This window comes from Panthera onca, chromosome B2 (assembly GCF_046562875.1).
Source record: "Panthera onca isolate mPanOnc1 chromosome B2, mPanOnc1 haplotype 2, whole genome shotgun sequence".
NCBI lineage: Eukaryota > Metazoa > Chordata > Mammalia > Carnivora > Felidae > Panthera > Panthera onca.
Window position 1 is genome coordinate 36,415,704 of NC_138343.1, and position 17,783 is coordinate 36,433,486.

At 42.3% G+C, this 17,783-nt stretch overlaps 1 protein-coding gene across 2 annotated transcripts in view; it reads left to right on the plus strand.

The window, feature by feature from the left end:
- ZFAND3 (zinc finger AN1-type containing 3) overlaps window positions 1-17,783 on the plus strand; it is a 325,101-nt gene that overhangs the window by 294,970 nt on the left and 12,348 nt on the right. For both annotated transcript variants that reach the window (XM_060615387.2, XM_078446876.1), the window contains one exon: window positions 1,354-1,521. In XM_060615387.2, coding sequence (XP_060471370.1) covers window positions 1,354-1,521 — 168 coding nt within the window. The remainder of the gene's footprint in view (window positions 1-1,353; window positions 1,522-17,783) is intronic.

Sequence of the window (17,783 nt, forward strand, 5' to 3'; positions counted from 1 at the left end):
AAAGAGGTGAGATCCCATGTAGATCTGGGAGAAGAGTGTTTTAGGAGAAGGTGTAAAGGCCCTGAGGTAGGAGACAATAAGGAGGCTACTGTGGATGGAGTAAAGGGAGAGAGCAGCAGATGAGGTGATAGAGCAGAGAGGAGGGCAAATCATGCAGGTGCTTATGGGGCGGTCGTAAGTGTTTGAACTTTTACTCTGGGAAGGGGAGCTTTAGAAAGATTTTGAACAAGGAAGCGACATGATTCTAACTTGATTTTTAAAAGGATCACTTGGCTGTGGAGAACAGACTGTAGGAGCTTAGGGGTGGGCAGGAGGCCAGTTAAAAAGCTATTATACTAAGCTGGATGTGAGATGGTAATTGTGGTGTTGGTGGAGGGGTGAGAAGTGGTGGGATCTGGATGTGTTTTGAAGAAAATCGTTTAGGAGACTGTGTTCCAGAGATGGTTTAGCACAAACCCCTTTAGAACCTTGGCAAGAGGTGCATCTTCAGTTTGCAGTGGAGCAAGTCCAAGAATACAGAGTTCCCAAGTGCTCCCCTTTCTTTTGAAGGCAAGAGTTATTCGCAGCCTGCCTATGACAAGAACTTTATTTCATTTTAGTTACTTTATTAAGGTTCCACAAAACACAAGTTGTCATACAGCATACCTCCCTCCACCTGCCAATTTGGCACCAACGTTGAAGGTTGTGGTGCAGAGTGCTGCTTCGGTAGCCTCCACAGTGGAGGCCGTGGGATAGCCTGCTTGTGAATAAACGAGGATACTCCTTCACTCTGAATAAAGTTGAAGTAATTTGCAGCATCAGAACCTGATTCTTGTGTGTTTTGTTACATTTAGGACTAGAAACAGGAGTGTTTTTACTAGAAAAGATTATGGATCACCCATCAAACACTGGCATTGGGTATAGAATTGTGCTATACATGGTGATATAAAGAAATATTAGATATAGTCTCTTCTCTAGTGAATTACAATCTACTTGAGGCCAAATATCTAAGAAGCAGTAAATAACCAGTACAAGCAGTAAGGCCCAGAGATGGGGTACAGAGAAAGAGAGGATCCCAGTTTGGATGGTCTCCTCAGAGAAACAGCTGTTTTTAAAAACAACAGCATCAGACTGATTTTTGTTAAGTAACCCTGCTCTCCTCTCCTAGCTCAGGCCTCGCTTATTAGAAGTCTGCCCCGAAGGTACATTCTTGTCACAATCTGTGCAGTATAAACCAGGCCAGGCAGAACTGGCTCTTGCTCACACAGGTCCAGTTCCTGGAAAAGGGCAGCAGAAGGCCTGGCAGTACATTAATTAGCTGTGCTTGCCAGGCCAGGCACTAACCCTGACCCCTAAATGTGTTGTTTTGGTCAGATTCACAGTCTGAGAATGAGGCTTCGCCAGTGAAACGGGCACGACTACTGGAGAACACCGAACGACCTGAGGAAACCAGCCGGTCTAAACAGAAGAGTCGACGTCGGTGCTTCCAGTGTCAGACCAAACTGGAGCTGGTGCAGCAGGAATTGGGATCATGCCGCTGTGGTAAGCATCTCCCCCAGTGGCATGATGGAGACTGGTCCTTGACACCCTGGCATAGCTTTGGAAATTATTCCTAAGAGGCTGAAGCCCTTCGTTCTTCTCCTGAGTACTTCCCTGAAAGCTACTGCTTTGGAGATTCATAAAGCAGGAGCAGAGAAGTCTTACTTCTAAATGCCCTTTATTTCCTCCCACACGTAAAAACAAGGCACAAACATTCCCACTCTTAAATTTATTTCGTAAGAGTTGCATTGTCACTGCTTACTGATTCCAACTTCTCCCCACTACATATTACTCTAGTTCCTATTCATTGATGACTTACTTAGAAATTAACCAAACCAGTGACATTCTGAGATATGTACCATAAAATTCAGTTATTCATTTTGAATGAACATCTTACTATGTATAATAAATGGAAACTCTTTCCCCCCATACCCCTTTTAAATTAAAGTTTGGTTGGAACATTTTCTTTGAATCATAATTCATTGTCAGTTAACTCCTTGAAGTAGCTTTAAAGTAACATTTCCTTCTGTTTTATCCAGTGTTATACTAGCTCTTAGAATTGCTGTACAGGGATGTATTTTTAAAACCTTCATGACTACCCACAACGGAACACAACTTAGACCAATTCTTTCTCTCCCTTTGACCATGTACGTGATGTCACAGAGAAGCAGAATTGTGTAGCTGCATTATTTAGGCTGACCTACAGATTTCCTGTTCCTGTTTTTATTTCCTGATTTAAAGCTTTGTTTTATAAAATTGTTCTATGGGACAAGAGCTGTCATCAGGCAGACTTAGAGACCTGGCTCTTGCCTCTGAGTGTCTTGTATTCTTTGCCCTAAGGAGTGAGCTTTAGAAGCCTCCCTTCTCCTCTGCGATAGCCATAGATACCCTACAAGTACTGATGCTGGCAGGCAGGACTAGATGGTTCTCTCAGCAGTTAGAAAATTACAGTTACTCATAGTCCTTCATCTTCTGAAGAGGCAGCCGTTGCTTCCCTGTGCCTCAGTTATTTACCCTGTTGGAAGTCAAAAGGAAAGGAGGGGTACCAGCTTCTCATGGAAACAAAGTCAGAACTCCTGTTGTTATCAAGACCAGGAATCTGTTTGTTGCATGCTCTGGTGTGTGGTACTCAATGAGATTGGAAGTGTATGCTCAACTGCAGAAACAGACACCAGCATGGGGAGTCCAGGTGTCACTGGATGAGTTTTTATTTTTTTAGCTTGGCATTTACTTACCCTATTAAACACTTGTGTGAAAGTGTAAAGAAGAGAGATAGGAGAAAAGGTGGGAGGAGAGGCTGTCAGCAGAGTTTTCAGACTTCAGTTGTGTTCATGTAGAACTCCAGAAGAGCCCAGAACCTTATTCTTAGACTGCATCTTCAGCAACCCTGCCACGTGATTTTAAATCCATAGTGAAACAGGGAAGGAATACTGTGGTTAGCCAGAGCAGACTCTGGTGCATGGTGGCTAACCACCTTCGCCTGTATTGAAGGGTTTGTCTAGTCTTTGGTGGTCTGCAGATTCTTAGCTTTGGTCTTCACATGAACTTTTGGGGGGGCAGGGGTTCAGTACTTCAGTCTGTTATCAGTGTTGTGAAGCCCACCTGACCGTTTTGCCTATTACTTTTATAACACATGCTCTTGGTTATTCCTAAATTAGAATCATGAGATTTTCCTGTACCTTATGTTCTTGTTTCCTTCTTGAAAGCAACTGAATCCTGGGTATTACACAGGATTTGCCCTAGTGGATCAAGCAATTGATCCATAAAGTATGCTGTCTTGCCTCTGGCAATGGCTGATACCTCCTGTCCTTGTCAGGCAAGCAGTGAGAATTCACAGTTTAGCACTGAGAGATCCAGAAGTATTGTAACCAGGTCTCCCAGATTTCCTAAGGTCTTAAGCACTCAGCTGAAAAAAATCTAGAAATACATGTTAGATGATTTTACATGCTCCTGAGTGAAGCCAACTTGACTGTCTTGGTAAATTCTGAGTGCCTGCTGGGTTTACCACAGATATACATTCTTTTTAAATGATCTAACACATAGTCCCTTGGCTTACGCCCAATTCTGAGGGTCTACTTACAGAGAGATTTGATCTTAATGCTGGGAAAGAAAGCCCTGAGCTTTGTGCACTCCCTCCAGTTGTAGCCTTCCTAGAGAGAGTGGGGAGTTCAGTTTGGCCCACTGAGAGTGTTACACTTACGTGCCCAGAAAAATGACTGAGTCTACTGCCACATTTTAAAAGATAAAGGACAGCAATAGAGCAGTGGGAACATACACCTCTGGGATTGTCTTTGACAAATAGCTCTTGTGTTCTTCCTGCCTGTCTGCTCGGATCTCTCTAGGAAAGGGTGAGTTGTGTAGTTATTTCCTTGAGGATGCATGGGGTGTTGAAGAGACATTGAACTGCCCTGAAAGGTTGGGGGTGGGGGGGGCATGGTAATTTCCTGCTAGAAGTGAAGACTCAGGAAGGTAGTTTGAACTCAAACAGAACACTTCTCCGCTGCAGAAAATCTTTTTCTTAATATATATATTCACAATCTTTTTTTCCATTCCCCTTCCACTCTGTACAGGTTATTAACTGCTGACAAGAAATTCACATCTCATAAATAATGCTTAAGAGCCATTGCTATATAAATTGAATGTGTTATGAATTGTGATGGGCCTTTTTGTAGCATTCGATGCCTAGAGCAGGAAGAACAGAGGATGTCATTTTCATTAATTTCTAATGAGGTGCCAATTAAAGACAGAGAAGACGCTCCAAAGGGAAGAGTGGCCAAGCTCCCCTGAATCCTCCGCCCCGGGGCTGTCATCCAAACACTGCCAGCAAGGCTTCTCTAAAAATTCCATTAAATTACAGTCTCATCGAGAGCACACACAGACACATTCAGCTTCCCTTTGATCTTCAAAAGAGCAATTTGTAAGGCGAGTTCTGAGCCTTCTCACATAGGGAACAGCTAGAGGTGATAGGAATTGTTAATTGCCAAGATACTCCATGGGCTTTCAATAAGGAGGTGAATTTTGAAGATGAATTCTTCTCTGCCTTGCTGTGACTAGATAACCTTTAAATCAACAATACCAAAGTAACACCCTTTTCCTGTGAAATCTCTCAGGATGCCAATTAGAAAAGGCATGTGGTGAGGCTGGGATGATGTCCTGCATCCTAGAGCATCTTCAACAGTTTAGCTTCTCAAGATAGAAAACACTTGCATAAAAATGGATTTATTTGTTTCATTTTCTACTCAGTAGGCAAATTTATCAGCTCATTCTCATTACAGGAGTCTTGTCTCTCCAAAGGCCAACTAGAAGATGTTCTGAAATTTGACCATCCTCATCAGATCTGGGCCACATCACAGCCACGTGAATGCTGTGTTCTCTAAGCAGATCTTGCATGATGCACACAGCGTGGCTTAGTAATTGTTGTGCCTTGCTTCCCAGAACCACAGAATTAATTTTTAAATACCAGTCTAAGAGCTTGCATAAGTTATCACCTGTTTTCAGTTGACAGTGACTTAAACTGTAAGCTGATATGCTCCCTTTTGGGATAACAGTGCTTTTACTAACAACCTGAATAATCTGACTTCCGTTATTGCTTTCAAAATAAATTTTATATTCACTTTAGAAACTCCATAGTAATGCTTTAGCCCTTTAGTTTATCATCTCTCAAGTGCCTCAGTGGTCATTTTCTGCATTATCATTCACTGTAAAACTAAATTCTTCAAGCATTTATCGAGATACGACAATGCACAAAGTATTTTGCTAGCTTTTGTGGGGAATGTAGGATATAGAAATATAGAATGTAGGAGCTCTTAGTCTAGGTCCATGGTTCCAAACTTGAGTGGACATCAGACTCGCATGGAAGGTGTGACAAACACACATTGCTGACCACCCCCCACCTCCCAGAGGTCTGACTCAGTGGCCTGTGCATGTGTAACGAGGTCCTGGGTCATGTTGCTGCTGGTCTGAGGAACCACTGCTCTAGGCAGTTCTCAGTCCTGGGAAGCTTTTAAAAATAGAATGTCTGGGCCTCACTCTAAATAATTAAATCAGAAAAGGACACCAGCTATTGTTTTAGCTTTTTATTTGGAAATTTAAAGTGTTTTTCTGGGCCATTTGAGAGAGTAAGCTGCAAACATGGCCTTTTGTCTTTATAAACGTCAATGAATGTTTTCCAAGAATAGGGATATTATTTTATATCCATAGCAGTTATCAATTTTAGTAAATTGATACTGATGCAGTGCTTTTATTAAATCTGCCACCCATATTCTGGTTTTCTCAGTTGGTCCAAAAATGTCTCCTGTAAAAGCACTTTTTCCCCCTCCAGTCCAGGATCAAGTATTGCATTTAGTTGTCATGTCTCTTTAGACCCTTTTAACTTGAAACATTTTTATGGCCTTTCTTTGTTTTTAATGATATTGATATTTTTGAAGACTATAGCCCTCTCCCCCCTTTTAATAGAACTCTCTTTGTTTCTATTTGGTGTTTGGTGTTTCTTCATGATTAGATTCAGATTACTTATTCCCGGCCTAGTCTCAGACTACTATTAAGTGATGTGTCTTTCTCAGGATATTATATTAGACACAGATGTCCATCATCCCCCTCACTGTAGATATTAATTTTAATTCACTCAAAGTGTTGCCCAGTTTCTCCACTCTATAGTTACTATCTTTGACCACACAAGTAGTAAGCAGTCTGCGGGAAAACACTTTGTGACCATGTCAGTATCCTGCTCATCATCAAAAGTGTCTCCTAGATTTAGCATCCATTGATGATTCTTGCCTGAACTGGTCTTTTTAATTTTTTTTTTTTTTAATTTTTTTTTTCAACGTTTTTTATTTATTTTTGGCACAGAGAGAGACAGAGCATGAACGGGGGAGGAGCAGAGAGAGAGGGAGACACAGAATCGGAAACAGGCTCCAGGCTCCGAGCCATCAGCCCAGAGCCTGATGCGGGGCTCGAACTCACAGACCGCGAGATCGTGACCTGGCTGAAGTCGGACGCTTAACCGACTGCGCCACCCAGGCGCCCCTGGTCTTTTTAATTTTTTAATGTCTGTTTATTTTTGAGAGAGAGCGAGCACGTGAGCGGAGGAGGACAGAGGGGAAGGGAGACACAGAATCTGAACTAGGCTCCAGGCTCTGAGCTGTCTGCATAGAGCCTGACATGGGGCTCAAATTCACAAGCCATGAGATCATGACCTGAGCCAAAGTCGGATGCTTCACTAACTGAGCCACCCAAGTGCCCCTGAACCAGTCTTTACTATGATCGTTGCAAAATGATGATTTTCTAACTCTAACCCTCCTTCTTCATTTCTCCTTTGACACTCAGCGTTCTTATGTAAGTGAAAACCCTTCTTCCCCATTTATTTATCTGTTGTTATTACAGGCTCATGAGCTCTTCTATTTTATCAGTGGTTCATAATTCATTACTATACTTAATTATTTTGGTGCTCAAACTGTGCCAAAAACGTTTCCTTACTTTCTGGCAGTTATAAGATGTGTTCTGGATGTGTCTTGTACTTGACCTTTGCCAGCTCCTGGAATCAGCCATTTTTCTAGGTATCCCCAAGGTGGTTTTAATATGCATTCAAAATAGGGATTTGCTGGGCCTAAGAGGAAGGCATGAAATAGCTGACATCCAGGGCAGCCTACCATAAGAGTTTTAACTGAGGCATAAGCCATATATGTAGGAACATGGGGAGAGAGAGATTAATTCCAACTACAGTACTTGTATAGGTTGTGACAATTGGGGCTTCAAAGGCAGAGTGGGATTTAGATGTGGAGAAAGAGGGACTACCTGGTCAAAGATGGTGACCTCTATACAGCTGGATGGAGCCTTGGGGTTGAGTGAGGAGAGACTACTAGAAAGGGAGGGTAAGGATTCCAGGCTCCAGGCTGTAGGGTTTGGATGTTGGTTTGCAGTGAGAAGCTGCCCGTGGTTTTGAATATAGTCAACACGCTTTTTTGTGTGTGTTTATTTTTTTATTTTTATGTTTATTTTTAAGAGCGAGAGAGACAGAGCATAAGCGAGAGAGGGGCACCAAGAGAGGGAGACACAGAATCCAAAGCAGTCTCCAGGCTCTGAGCTGTCAGCACAGAGCCCGACGCAGGGCTCGAGCTCGTGAACTGGGAGATCATGATCTGAGCTAAAGTTGGACGCTTAACCGACTGAGCCACCCAGGTGCCCCTTGACTCCCTCCCCCGCTCCAGTTAAGCACACAAGAAGGCCCGGGAGATTGTTGAATCTTTTTAAGTGGAATGATCTGGGAAGAATGTGAACTAATTCACTAAGTGAAAAGGAATGTGCCTCTGTCACAGCCATCCCTGCACTACAGGGGACTACAGAGTGAATGAATGGTGATATCTTATGGTCCAGAGTTGGGCAAGGAGCTGTGGTGATAATGAGGTGTGTTGGTGACATGAAATGACTAGGCTGGTCCATTTCACCAGGATCAGAAATCATCACAAATAAGTCCGTGTATCTGCGCCTTTATTTAACTCTCATCCACATGTGATTTGAACCTGTCAGGAACACGTGGCATTCTGTCCTTTGTCTCTAAAAGAAAGCAAGGCAATGCATGTTTTTATAAAGGCTTTATTCCCTTACAGAGTTCTAGCCTGGATCTGTTAGAAAACTCTGCTATCTAGGGAAACACCAGAGATCTTTTATCTTGACCAAATTGATTTGGTTGGTTTAGTGTTATCATTACTGCTATTGAGTGGTGAGTTTATGCTCTGCCATGTATTACAGGAGAGAGTGTGTGGTTACCAAGACCTCAGCCCTTTTCATGTTTTCATGCTGAGTCTGGCAATGAAAGGCTAAAGTTTCTCCATTACTTATAAGACAGCAGCTGGGTATATGTTACCTATGGTAACATAGGTGTCCTGTCCATCCTCCCAAAAGCAAAAACACCCTTTGATGGGAGTTACTGTAAATGTGAGAACTAAGAGTAATTGGATATCTTGAGGCAGATTCTGAGAAAATGTTCTCCCTTTGCTACTCTCTTTCGCTCTCACTGTACTTTTACCTGAACAAGAGTATGCTGTCTGTGTTCCCCATTTAATCTTTAATGTATAAGAATTCTAGTCTAAAACCAAACAGATTAGTCCCTCTGCTGCTCCTCTGTAAATTGCACATTGAGATGTTAGAGCAAAACAAATCAAACCTTTTACTGAATACTAACTCTGTATTTAGCCCATTAGTTCAGCACTGTCTCAGAGATCCAACCTACCATATGCCCTTTGACAAGGGTGTAGAAAGAAATCAGAAACGTGAAGAGCTCCCCTCCCCAGCAAAGGAGCATCAAAGACTGAGCTTTCAAAAGACAAAATGTACAGGGGCGCCTGGGTGGCGCAGTCGGTTAAGCATCCGACTTCAGCCAGGTCACGATCTCGCGGTCCGTGAGTTCGGTCCGTGAGTTCGAGCCCCGCGTCAGGCTCTGGGCTGATGGCTCGGAGCCTGGAGCCTGTTTCCGATTCTGTGTCTCCCTCTCTCTCTGCCCCTCCCCCGTTCATGCTCTGTCTCTCTCTGTCCCAAAAATAAATAAAAAACGTTGAAAAAAAAAAAAACAAAAGACAAAATGTACAGAACACATCTGCTGAAGCCTTTGTCACATTCCCACCCTACTGAGAGGTGAACCAGGAGACCCTTGTCCCATGAAGTGAAATATTTTCTGTCTGGACAGCAAATTTGCAACTACTTCTGTAGTCCAATCTGAGCAGCAATAACAGCACAGTAATTTTATCAATAATTTTATCAAAGCTATTTGGCTAGGTTACCCTGCTTATATAGAAATACTTCCTTATGGGAGGGGAAAAAAATGGATCGTTGCAAAAGAAAATGAATTATTGATGTCTTTTGTTTTGGTTCCAAGAGTAAATAGTTTCAGTTAATTCTTTGTCCAGCAGAGTGTGCATGGGTTTGTTTGTTTTTTTTTAACAGATTTTTTTAGATGGAATTTATATACCATAATATTCACCTATTTTACAGGTCAGTGAGTTTTGGTAAATTTAAGTGGTACAGCCTTCACCAAATTCAAGTTTTAAAATGTTTTTAGTCACCTGTAAAATTTCCCTTGCGCCCCTTTTCAGTCAATCCCTACTCTCCCCTACTCCAGCCCCAGGCAGCCACTGATTGATCTGCTTTTCTGTTGTTGTAATTTTGCCTTTTCGATAATTTTAATATCAGTGGATTCATACAGTATGTATATAGTCTTGTATTTCTACATGGCTTGGTGTTTATGAGATTGATCCATATTGTCATGTATTGGTAGTTCATTCCTCTATAATGTTGGGTAGTATTTCGTTGTATATGGATCTTAACACATTTACCGGTTGACATACATTTCGGTTGTTACCAGTTTGAGGATGTTTTGAATGAAGCTGCTATAAATATTCATGTGTAAGTTTTTATGTGGATATATGTTTAATTCTTCTTAGGTAGATACAGGGGTGGAATTGCCAGGTTGAATGACTCTGACGTTTAGCACTTTAAGAAAATTCTATTAGTAGTGCATTATGGTTCCAATTTACCCATAATTTGTCAACATTTAATATTGTCTTTGATTTAACTTTAGCTATTCTAGTGGGTATGTGGTGCCATCTTGGTGTGGTATATTAATTTCCCATCACACATTTCCCTGATAACTAGTGATATTAAGCACTTTTTCATAAGCTTTTTGGTTACTTATTTATCAGTTCTTTTGTGAAGAGTCCATACCTCAAGTATCTTTACCATTTAAAAAAGATGTACAGCATTGCCATCTTAACAATATCCCAACCCACGAATATGGTATATAAGTCTTCTCAAGTTTCTCAGCAATATTTTGTATTTTTCAGTACCTTTTAAAGAACTTATTCCCATTTTAATTTTTTGATGCTGTTGTGAGCAGAATTCTTAAAATGTATTTTCAGATTGTTCTTTGCTGTCACTTCAGAACACAATTTTTGCATATGATTTTTTATTCTGCAGCTCTAATTCACTTATTAGTTCTAGATTTCTTAGGATTTTCTACATCCATGATCATGTCATTGTGTATAAAGGCAGTTTTACTCCTTTTCAAACTTTATGCCAGTTTTTTTCTTGCATTGTTGCACTGGCCATGACCTCTACCATAATGTTGAATGGAAGTGTTGAGACTGGATCTCTTTGCCTTTTTCCCTGATCTTAGGTAAAATTCTGTGTTTTACAACTAAGTATGATTTAGCTGTAGATTTTTTAAGTTTAATTTTTTTTAGTAATCTCTACACCCAGTGTGGGGCTCAAACTCAGAACCCTGAGATCAGTGCATGCTTTTCCAACTGAGCCAGCCAGGCACCCCATCTGCTGTAGATTTTTTATAGCTGTTCCCCACCTCTGCCCTTCTCTGACATTTGTAATATTTGTAGCTGTTGAATACATTCTAGGAAAACAGGCAATATTCAAATACATCCCCCCAAACAGATGATATAGCCCATGGTGAACTACCATGTGGCCTAAAAAAGATGAGCAAGTGGCGCCTGGGTGGCTCAGTCGGTTAAGCGTCTGACTTTGGCTCAGGTCATGATCTCACAGTTTGTGAGTTCGAGCCCCCGCATCGGGCTCTGTGCTGACAGCTGGGAGCCTGGAGCCTGCTTGGATTCTGTGTCTCCCTCTCTCTCTGACCCTCCCCCCGTTCATGCTCTGTCTCTGTCTCAAAAATAAATAAAAATTAAAAAAAAAAAAAAAAAAAGCAAAACTGTGTTTTAAAAGTTTTATCATCCAGAGGCACCTGGGTGGCTCAGTCAGTTAAGCGTCCAACTCTTGATTTCAGCTCAGGTCATGATCTCAAGGTTCGTGGCATCAAGCCCTGCATTGGGCTTTGTGCTCTCAGTGCTTGGAATTCTCTCTCTCCCTCTCTTTCTGCCCCTCCTCTGCTCATAACCACTCTCAAAATAAACATTAAAAAAATAATAATAAGAGTTTACCATCCCATGAATTCATTTCTGTTTACAGTTGAAGCATATTCCCTTTGTTCACAGTTCTGTGTAACGTGTCTCCATCTATAGTGGGGAAAACCTGTGCCCTGAGAATATTCCTCTTTTCCTCACACCAATATCATAACAAGACACCAAAATGCTATTCTGTCTGGGTTATTCTCACTTGAGGTAATAAAAGCAAACTACACTGAGAGAAGCTTGGAAATGCTTTGCTTGAATTCAGTGCTTTTACCACAAGACACAGTCACAAAAATTTGTGGGTAGATAGATAATAAAGGAGCCTTAGCAGCCATGCCAACCCCACTTTTTTCTATAAATGAGGAAACAGATCAAAAAGGTTTCCACTAGCCTCAGATCACACCTGTGTGCTAAATATTGGTACTTCATGCAGCCTTTGTTGTAAAGCTCAGGGACTAAAAAGTTCCTGCCCAGGGTGACTGCTCACAGCGGTGCCTGCTCCCATCACATAGGTCTTGCCGCCTCCCCCTCCCCCCCCCCCCCCCCCCCCGCCCAACTATAACTCTTCATCACACATCCTGGATGTTGGCTTGTTGTTACCACCAAATCCCGCTGGTCTCTTCTGAAGTACCCAAAAAGATTTCTTGGTCTTTCTTTCAAGTTAATACACCTGACTATTTTCACTTCCTCTTAGTTTGGCCTCCAAAACCTAGCTCAGAACTCAGGACTCTTCTATGAACCCTTTGCAGCAAAATGTCACCAGATTAGACCATTAGCAGTAAAGATAAATAAAGTAGTTAGTATTTAGACAAAATAATAGGATTTTTTATTAAATTTTTTTTCTTGCAGATTAACAACAATTTGTTCACAGAGTTTTGCTAAATGTTCTTTCCAAAGCCTTTAATGTATGTAGTTAAAACTAATTTGTGTTGAATACGTTGTATACATTGTATAGTACGTTGTAGTACTATACACAAAATGTACTATATACATATATAGTACTATATGCATTGTAATAGCAAATATATGCTATTAGATACTACCAGTCTTCTCAAAGAGATTCTTACTGCGATTCCCTCATGAGCACTGCTGCTTGAAAAATGTGGGCCTATCCCCAGATAGAAGGGGATGCTTCTTTAGAAAGTAAAAGTGCAGTTGCTCAGGTAATTCTCTTATACCCCAATGTTTGATAAACTATCTGCACACTTAATACCTCATTGTTTTCATGGGAAATGCAAAGGTAATTTAAGACCAAATAGAATTACTGGACATGTCAAATAAGGTGATCCACATCATAGAGGTTTTATATCAGATCTAGTCAACTCCATTCTCTTTTACTTAGAAATTTACATCTTCTGAGTATTTAACACATGCCTTCCTCTACTGATCTTCTCTTCCCTCCTAGATTCTGAAATCCTCAAGGGTCAGGATCTTGTATTATTCTATAGCTTCCCACTGCCCTTATTAGAGTATGTGGCCGATGGTGGTACCCAGACAGTGTTGACTAATAATGTGCGAGACAAATCGGAGGTCACAGAAATGCGGCGTTCTGGTGAGCCTGCTGATTATCTTTAGGAGAAAGCCCTTTTGTAGTAGTAGTCGAAGACATGCCCAAGCAAGTGAATGGGAGGATGTCTGGGCTGGTCTCCATGTTAATTCTGGAAGCCAGGGTACATGTGCAACCTGAGGGTTTCCCGGTGGAATATTTGGCTGGAGGAATAAGGTGTAGATAGGGAACCTTACCATTATTTGTTGTTACATACTTTTATCTGCCTTGAATTTTTATTGGTAGGGGGTAGAAATCAGCCAAGACATACATACATCAGATAGGGTAGAATTGCTTGCTTGGTGTAATTAAAAATATTTGATAAGCTTATGGTTTAATTAAATATTCGACTTTGGGAATGAGTGTGTTTGCATTAGTGAAACCTGTGATTCATCTTGCACATGAATAAAATGAGCTCTTTGGAGGTCACAGACCTGCTGTATACAACCACATCAGTCTCTCATTCCTGCCTAACCTGTCACACTCTGGCATAGATTTCAAGTACTTAAGTGACTTAGAAGTCCCCCATCTGGTGCCTGGCCAGCCCCTCAAACTGACCTTGAAACCACAGCAGCAGTGCCCTTGCAGGTAATCCAGCCACCGTGTACATCTTCAGCCTGGAGGGAATGTGGCAGGTCTTATTGCCAGGCAGCTTAGACCACCTAGGTGCTTCCTCCATTGAATAAAAACAGCCTTTTTCTATAATGTGCCCTTATTTCTCCTCACTCTGTCCTCCAGAGTGACCTGTCACAAATCATCTTCCTCCCCTGCAAGCCTGTTCCTCAGATACTGGCACACAGGGGCTTTGGCTTTCCGGCACCCCAGTCCTCCAGTAGCAAGTCCATTCACAAGGACTAAAGAACTTGTGTGGGGATGTTATGGCCTAGGATGGGATATAGGAATGATAGAGTGGGCTCAGTGTTTGTCACAGAATTCCTCATCAGAAGCCCTTACAAAATCTGGATGTCTTTTTAAACAAAAACCCTTCTTTACCTGCTGATCTCCTTCTGAAACTGCTAAAAAGTCTTCTCTTTTATGGAGTCCATGGCTGACCTCTGTTGTTATACTTCTCAGAACATACATTAGCTTTCCTTCCTCCTAGACCATAAGCACTGGAGGGCAGGGACCATATGGTGTTCTTCGGCAGCTTCTACTGTAGTAGAAGTGCACTGATACCTAGTGAACATTCGAGTGAATGAGTGAACTCTACCATTGCAGTTGTGATCCTCTGGGTAAAGGAGAAAGTAACAGCTTTATTGAATACCTACTATACAGTGGATGCCTACTCCTATGTTCCATCACTTGACCCTGATGAAAGCATTGCTGTGAAATGGTACTACGTATTTATAGAAGAGAACACTCAAGCTTTGAAGTTGAGTAACTCAAATACTAAGGGAGTATTGGAGCCCAGATCTGTTGAGCTCCCAGAATCCCACCAGTGTTCATGTCCCCCTACTGGCCCATGGGTGTCCTAAACAGTGAGAGATACCTGCAGCATGAGTTACATTTAGTTTCAGCCATATAGATCTTAGCCCATTTGTTAAGCACTGCCCCAATTCAGAGATGCTTTTTATTGAACAATGAATGTTAAAAATGTATGCAGCCTACTATGTGAGAACCACTTGAGACGGTGGTAATAAGTCATCCCAATATACTGTTTCCAGTTTGCTCCATGTGCCACTTGTCACTCCATCTAGATAAGATGCTTCTGGAGGACAAGGTCCATAGTGTTGCCACCTTTTTGTTTCCCACTGCGCCTGGGTAATGTGAGACACAGTGGCACTTAATTCTTATTGATGTGAACGTTCCATTTTCTCCTGAGTGCTAATTCATGTCCTCATTGTCCTTGAAAACTTACCCACTCCAGGATACCTTATGCAGTTGACCTCTCCTCAGTGCCCCCGATTTATTGCATATAGCTGGGTTGTATTGATTTTATTTGCAGTTGATTTCTTGCTTTGCTTCTTGTGTCCTTCAGCTGTTTTCCTCTCTGCACATCTCCAGCTGTCTTGAAAGGCAGGAAAACTAGTGACTTTTTTCTTTTCCTTTTCCTCCACCCAGCCCCTAGAATAGTGCTCTGTAAACATTGCACAGATGACCAATAAATACTTTTGACTCCTTGAGCCTGATAGCTTCTTTTCCTTGCTGGACTGACAGCCCAACACTGGAGCCTGAATCCTTTATTTATTAGATGAGATTTCTATAGCACCTTTCCTCTGAAGAGATCAATATCAATGAAGTTTGTTTCTGCTTCTGGAAAGTGCTTTTACCTAAGCAGACCAAGGCTCTGATAAGATCACATGATAGTCCTTACTCCTCAACTATTGGGCCCTAGAGATGTAGACTCCAAGAAAAGCCTCACCACTTCAGGTTCGGCTATCTTGCGGCCAGCAATGAGCCTGAATAAGACTGTGACAAATCAGCAACACAGGTTCCGCAGCATCGGTTGATATTATAGGCAGTGTTATATATAAAAAGAGAACTTGCATTTGGGGGGCACAGCCATCTTTTAGAAGACAGATATGAGGAAGGTCACCTTAGCACTCAATACGTATTGTCTGCCCACTGACCAGAGCCCCATCACAGTGTTTGTGGATTATAGTTTCTCAGATAGTGGTTGGCGTCGTTAGAACCATTCAGTCTCTGAAACTCAGTGCCACTAGGGAGAGCGTCCCTGGGACAGGACCCAGAGACTCCAAACGTACACATGCTGGGTAGGTGGGAGATAAGTGCTGAGAGATGGCACTATCTAGCTGCTGAGAAGAAGAGCTGATTTGGGGTAGTCAAGGCCCACTGTGAAATACGGCACAGAATTCAGAGGCCAAAGACCAAAAAGGATGAGTCAGCCCTATAATTCACTGGAGAAGTGCCTAAGATAATTGGGTCAGCTGGCTTCTCTACGAAATTGCTCACCTTTCCACATATCCTTGTTTGTACAAACATTATTCCCGTCCCTATTCAGGCTTAGGCAGAATTGAGCAGGAGATGAAGTCATCTGCCATGTACTTTCCAGACAGATGACAGCTGCACATGTAGAAGCTACATAGTGTGGATACTCCCACTGTCCACCAGACTCGGTCTGCCCTTGATCCTGCTGTCCAGAAAACCCCCTCTGTGGTCAGAGCAGGTGTCAAGGCAACCATAGCTACTGAGGCACCTTGAGAAACAGAAAGCGGGAGTGGGGGGATTTGGGGGGAAGGTGTTAGAAAAAGGAGGAAAACAAAGTAGAAAAGGACTAGAAATCTAAGGAAATGGGAAGAGGGCAGAAATGGAGATGTGGTGGGGTGGGGAAAGTCCACTGGCATTTACTCAAGGGGTTGTGTGAGCTTGGGAGGGTGCCCCAGCTTACCTCTTCCTGAGATTTGAAGGATGTTCCCTTTCCCTGTTGTCACCTGTGGAGTTGACATGTAGAGCCACCTGTACTGTCTGCTTTATTCTCAGTGTGCAACACAGGGGCATATTTGGAAGGAGGGGATGACAAGAAGTGCTCCTCTTTTCTCTGGGTACCTCCCTGTACATGATCACGGGGCCTCACCGACTGTTGTAGGTGCTGAAATGTGCAATGTCATGTTGGATGACTGGGAGACAGATGGCACTGGCCTATGGGGAACTCTGCCCAGTGGCTCTCTCCTGCAGCAGACAGCCAAGACTGCTTCATTTATCCTGATGAATTCTCCAGAACAGTACTCTCCGGCTGCAGAGGGACTAGGGGGAAGTGTACCATGCAAGTGTTGGATGCTCTCCTATGGCCAGAATTTTCTAAGTATCAATCAAGATGTTGCTTGGATGCAGATGGGTTGTTCTTAGGCTGTAAGGTGGGAGGTGGCAGGCAGTGGATACTCTGTTGAAGACGTTTCCTGTGGGTAATGGAGGCTTAGACTTCTGGCAGCCCACTTGTGCCTTGAGGAGCTGAGCAGGCTTCTTCCTCTCTAGATTATGCTTTATAGCAGCAGGCCTCTCCACACACTCACATGCTCTTCTTGAACCATGTCAGCCCGGTGGCTCTTGGGAGATGGAAACTATGAGTCAGCACATGATGGAGTTTGTGCATCCTTGTGACTAATACATAGTATGACATGTGCTCCCTAGAGCAGTGCACTGCAGTGTAACAGATTCACCTGGGAAGGGGAAGGCTTCCAGATTTACAAATTAAAGGGCCAGGTTAGTGTTAATACTCTTGTATCAATTAAATTGCTCTTCCTTTGAACTTAACTACCCCAGGATTAATTTTCCATGGAATCTGGAATAAATGACCAAAATACTGGGGGGTAGAGTACGAAATGAATGTCAGTGGGAACTTGGGTGATTATGCTTCAATTCTTCATTATCTGTACTCAGCTCATTTATGATTATGAGTTACAGCAAAGTTTTAATTCCAGGAGAGCATCTAATGCCATCTTGGACATTTCTGGGTTGCCTCTCAGAGTGAGCTCAGTGAATATAGGTTCATATTAATAATGGCAATAGAAAAGCATAATTAGGAAAGTAAACCAGATACTGCAAAACAATGGAATATATCCAAAGCCAGACAGTAATAGTTTTTAGATTGCACTCACTGTGCTCCTGTTCACCCGGGTAATTGAAGTAGACTGTGTGGTCTACTATTTCCAGGGGTGGCAGGGAGGGGCACAGTTACCAGCATTAAACATTCTTTTATTGCCAAAAGTAATTTTCTTCTATTTTTAATGAGTCAGATGTTGACTCAAATTATTTATTTATTCAGTCTACTTGAGTTCCAGAGGAACAGCAGGGAAAACAGCAACAAAGTCCCTGACCGCATGGTGCTTTTATTCTTTGGGAGGGAGATG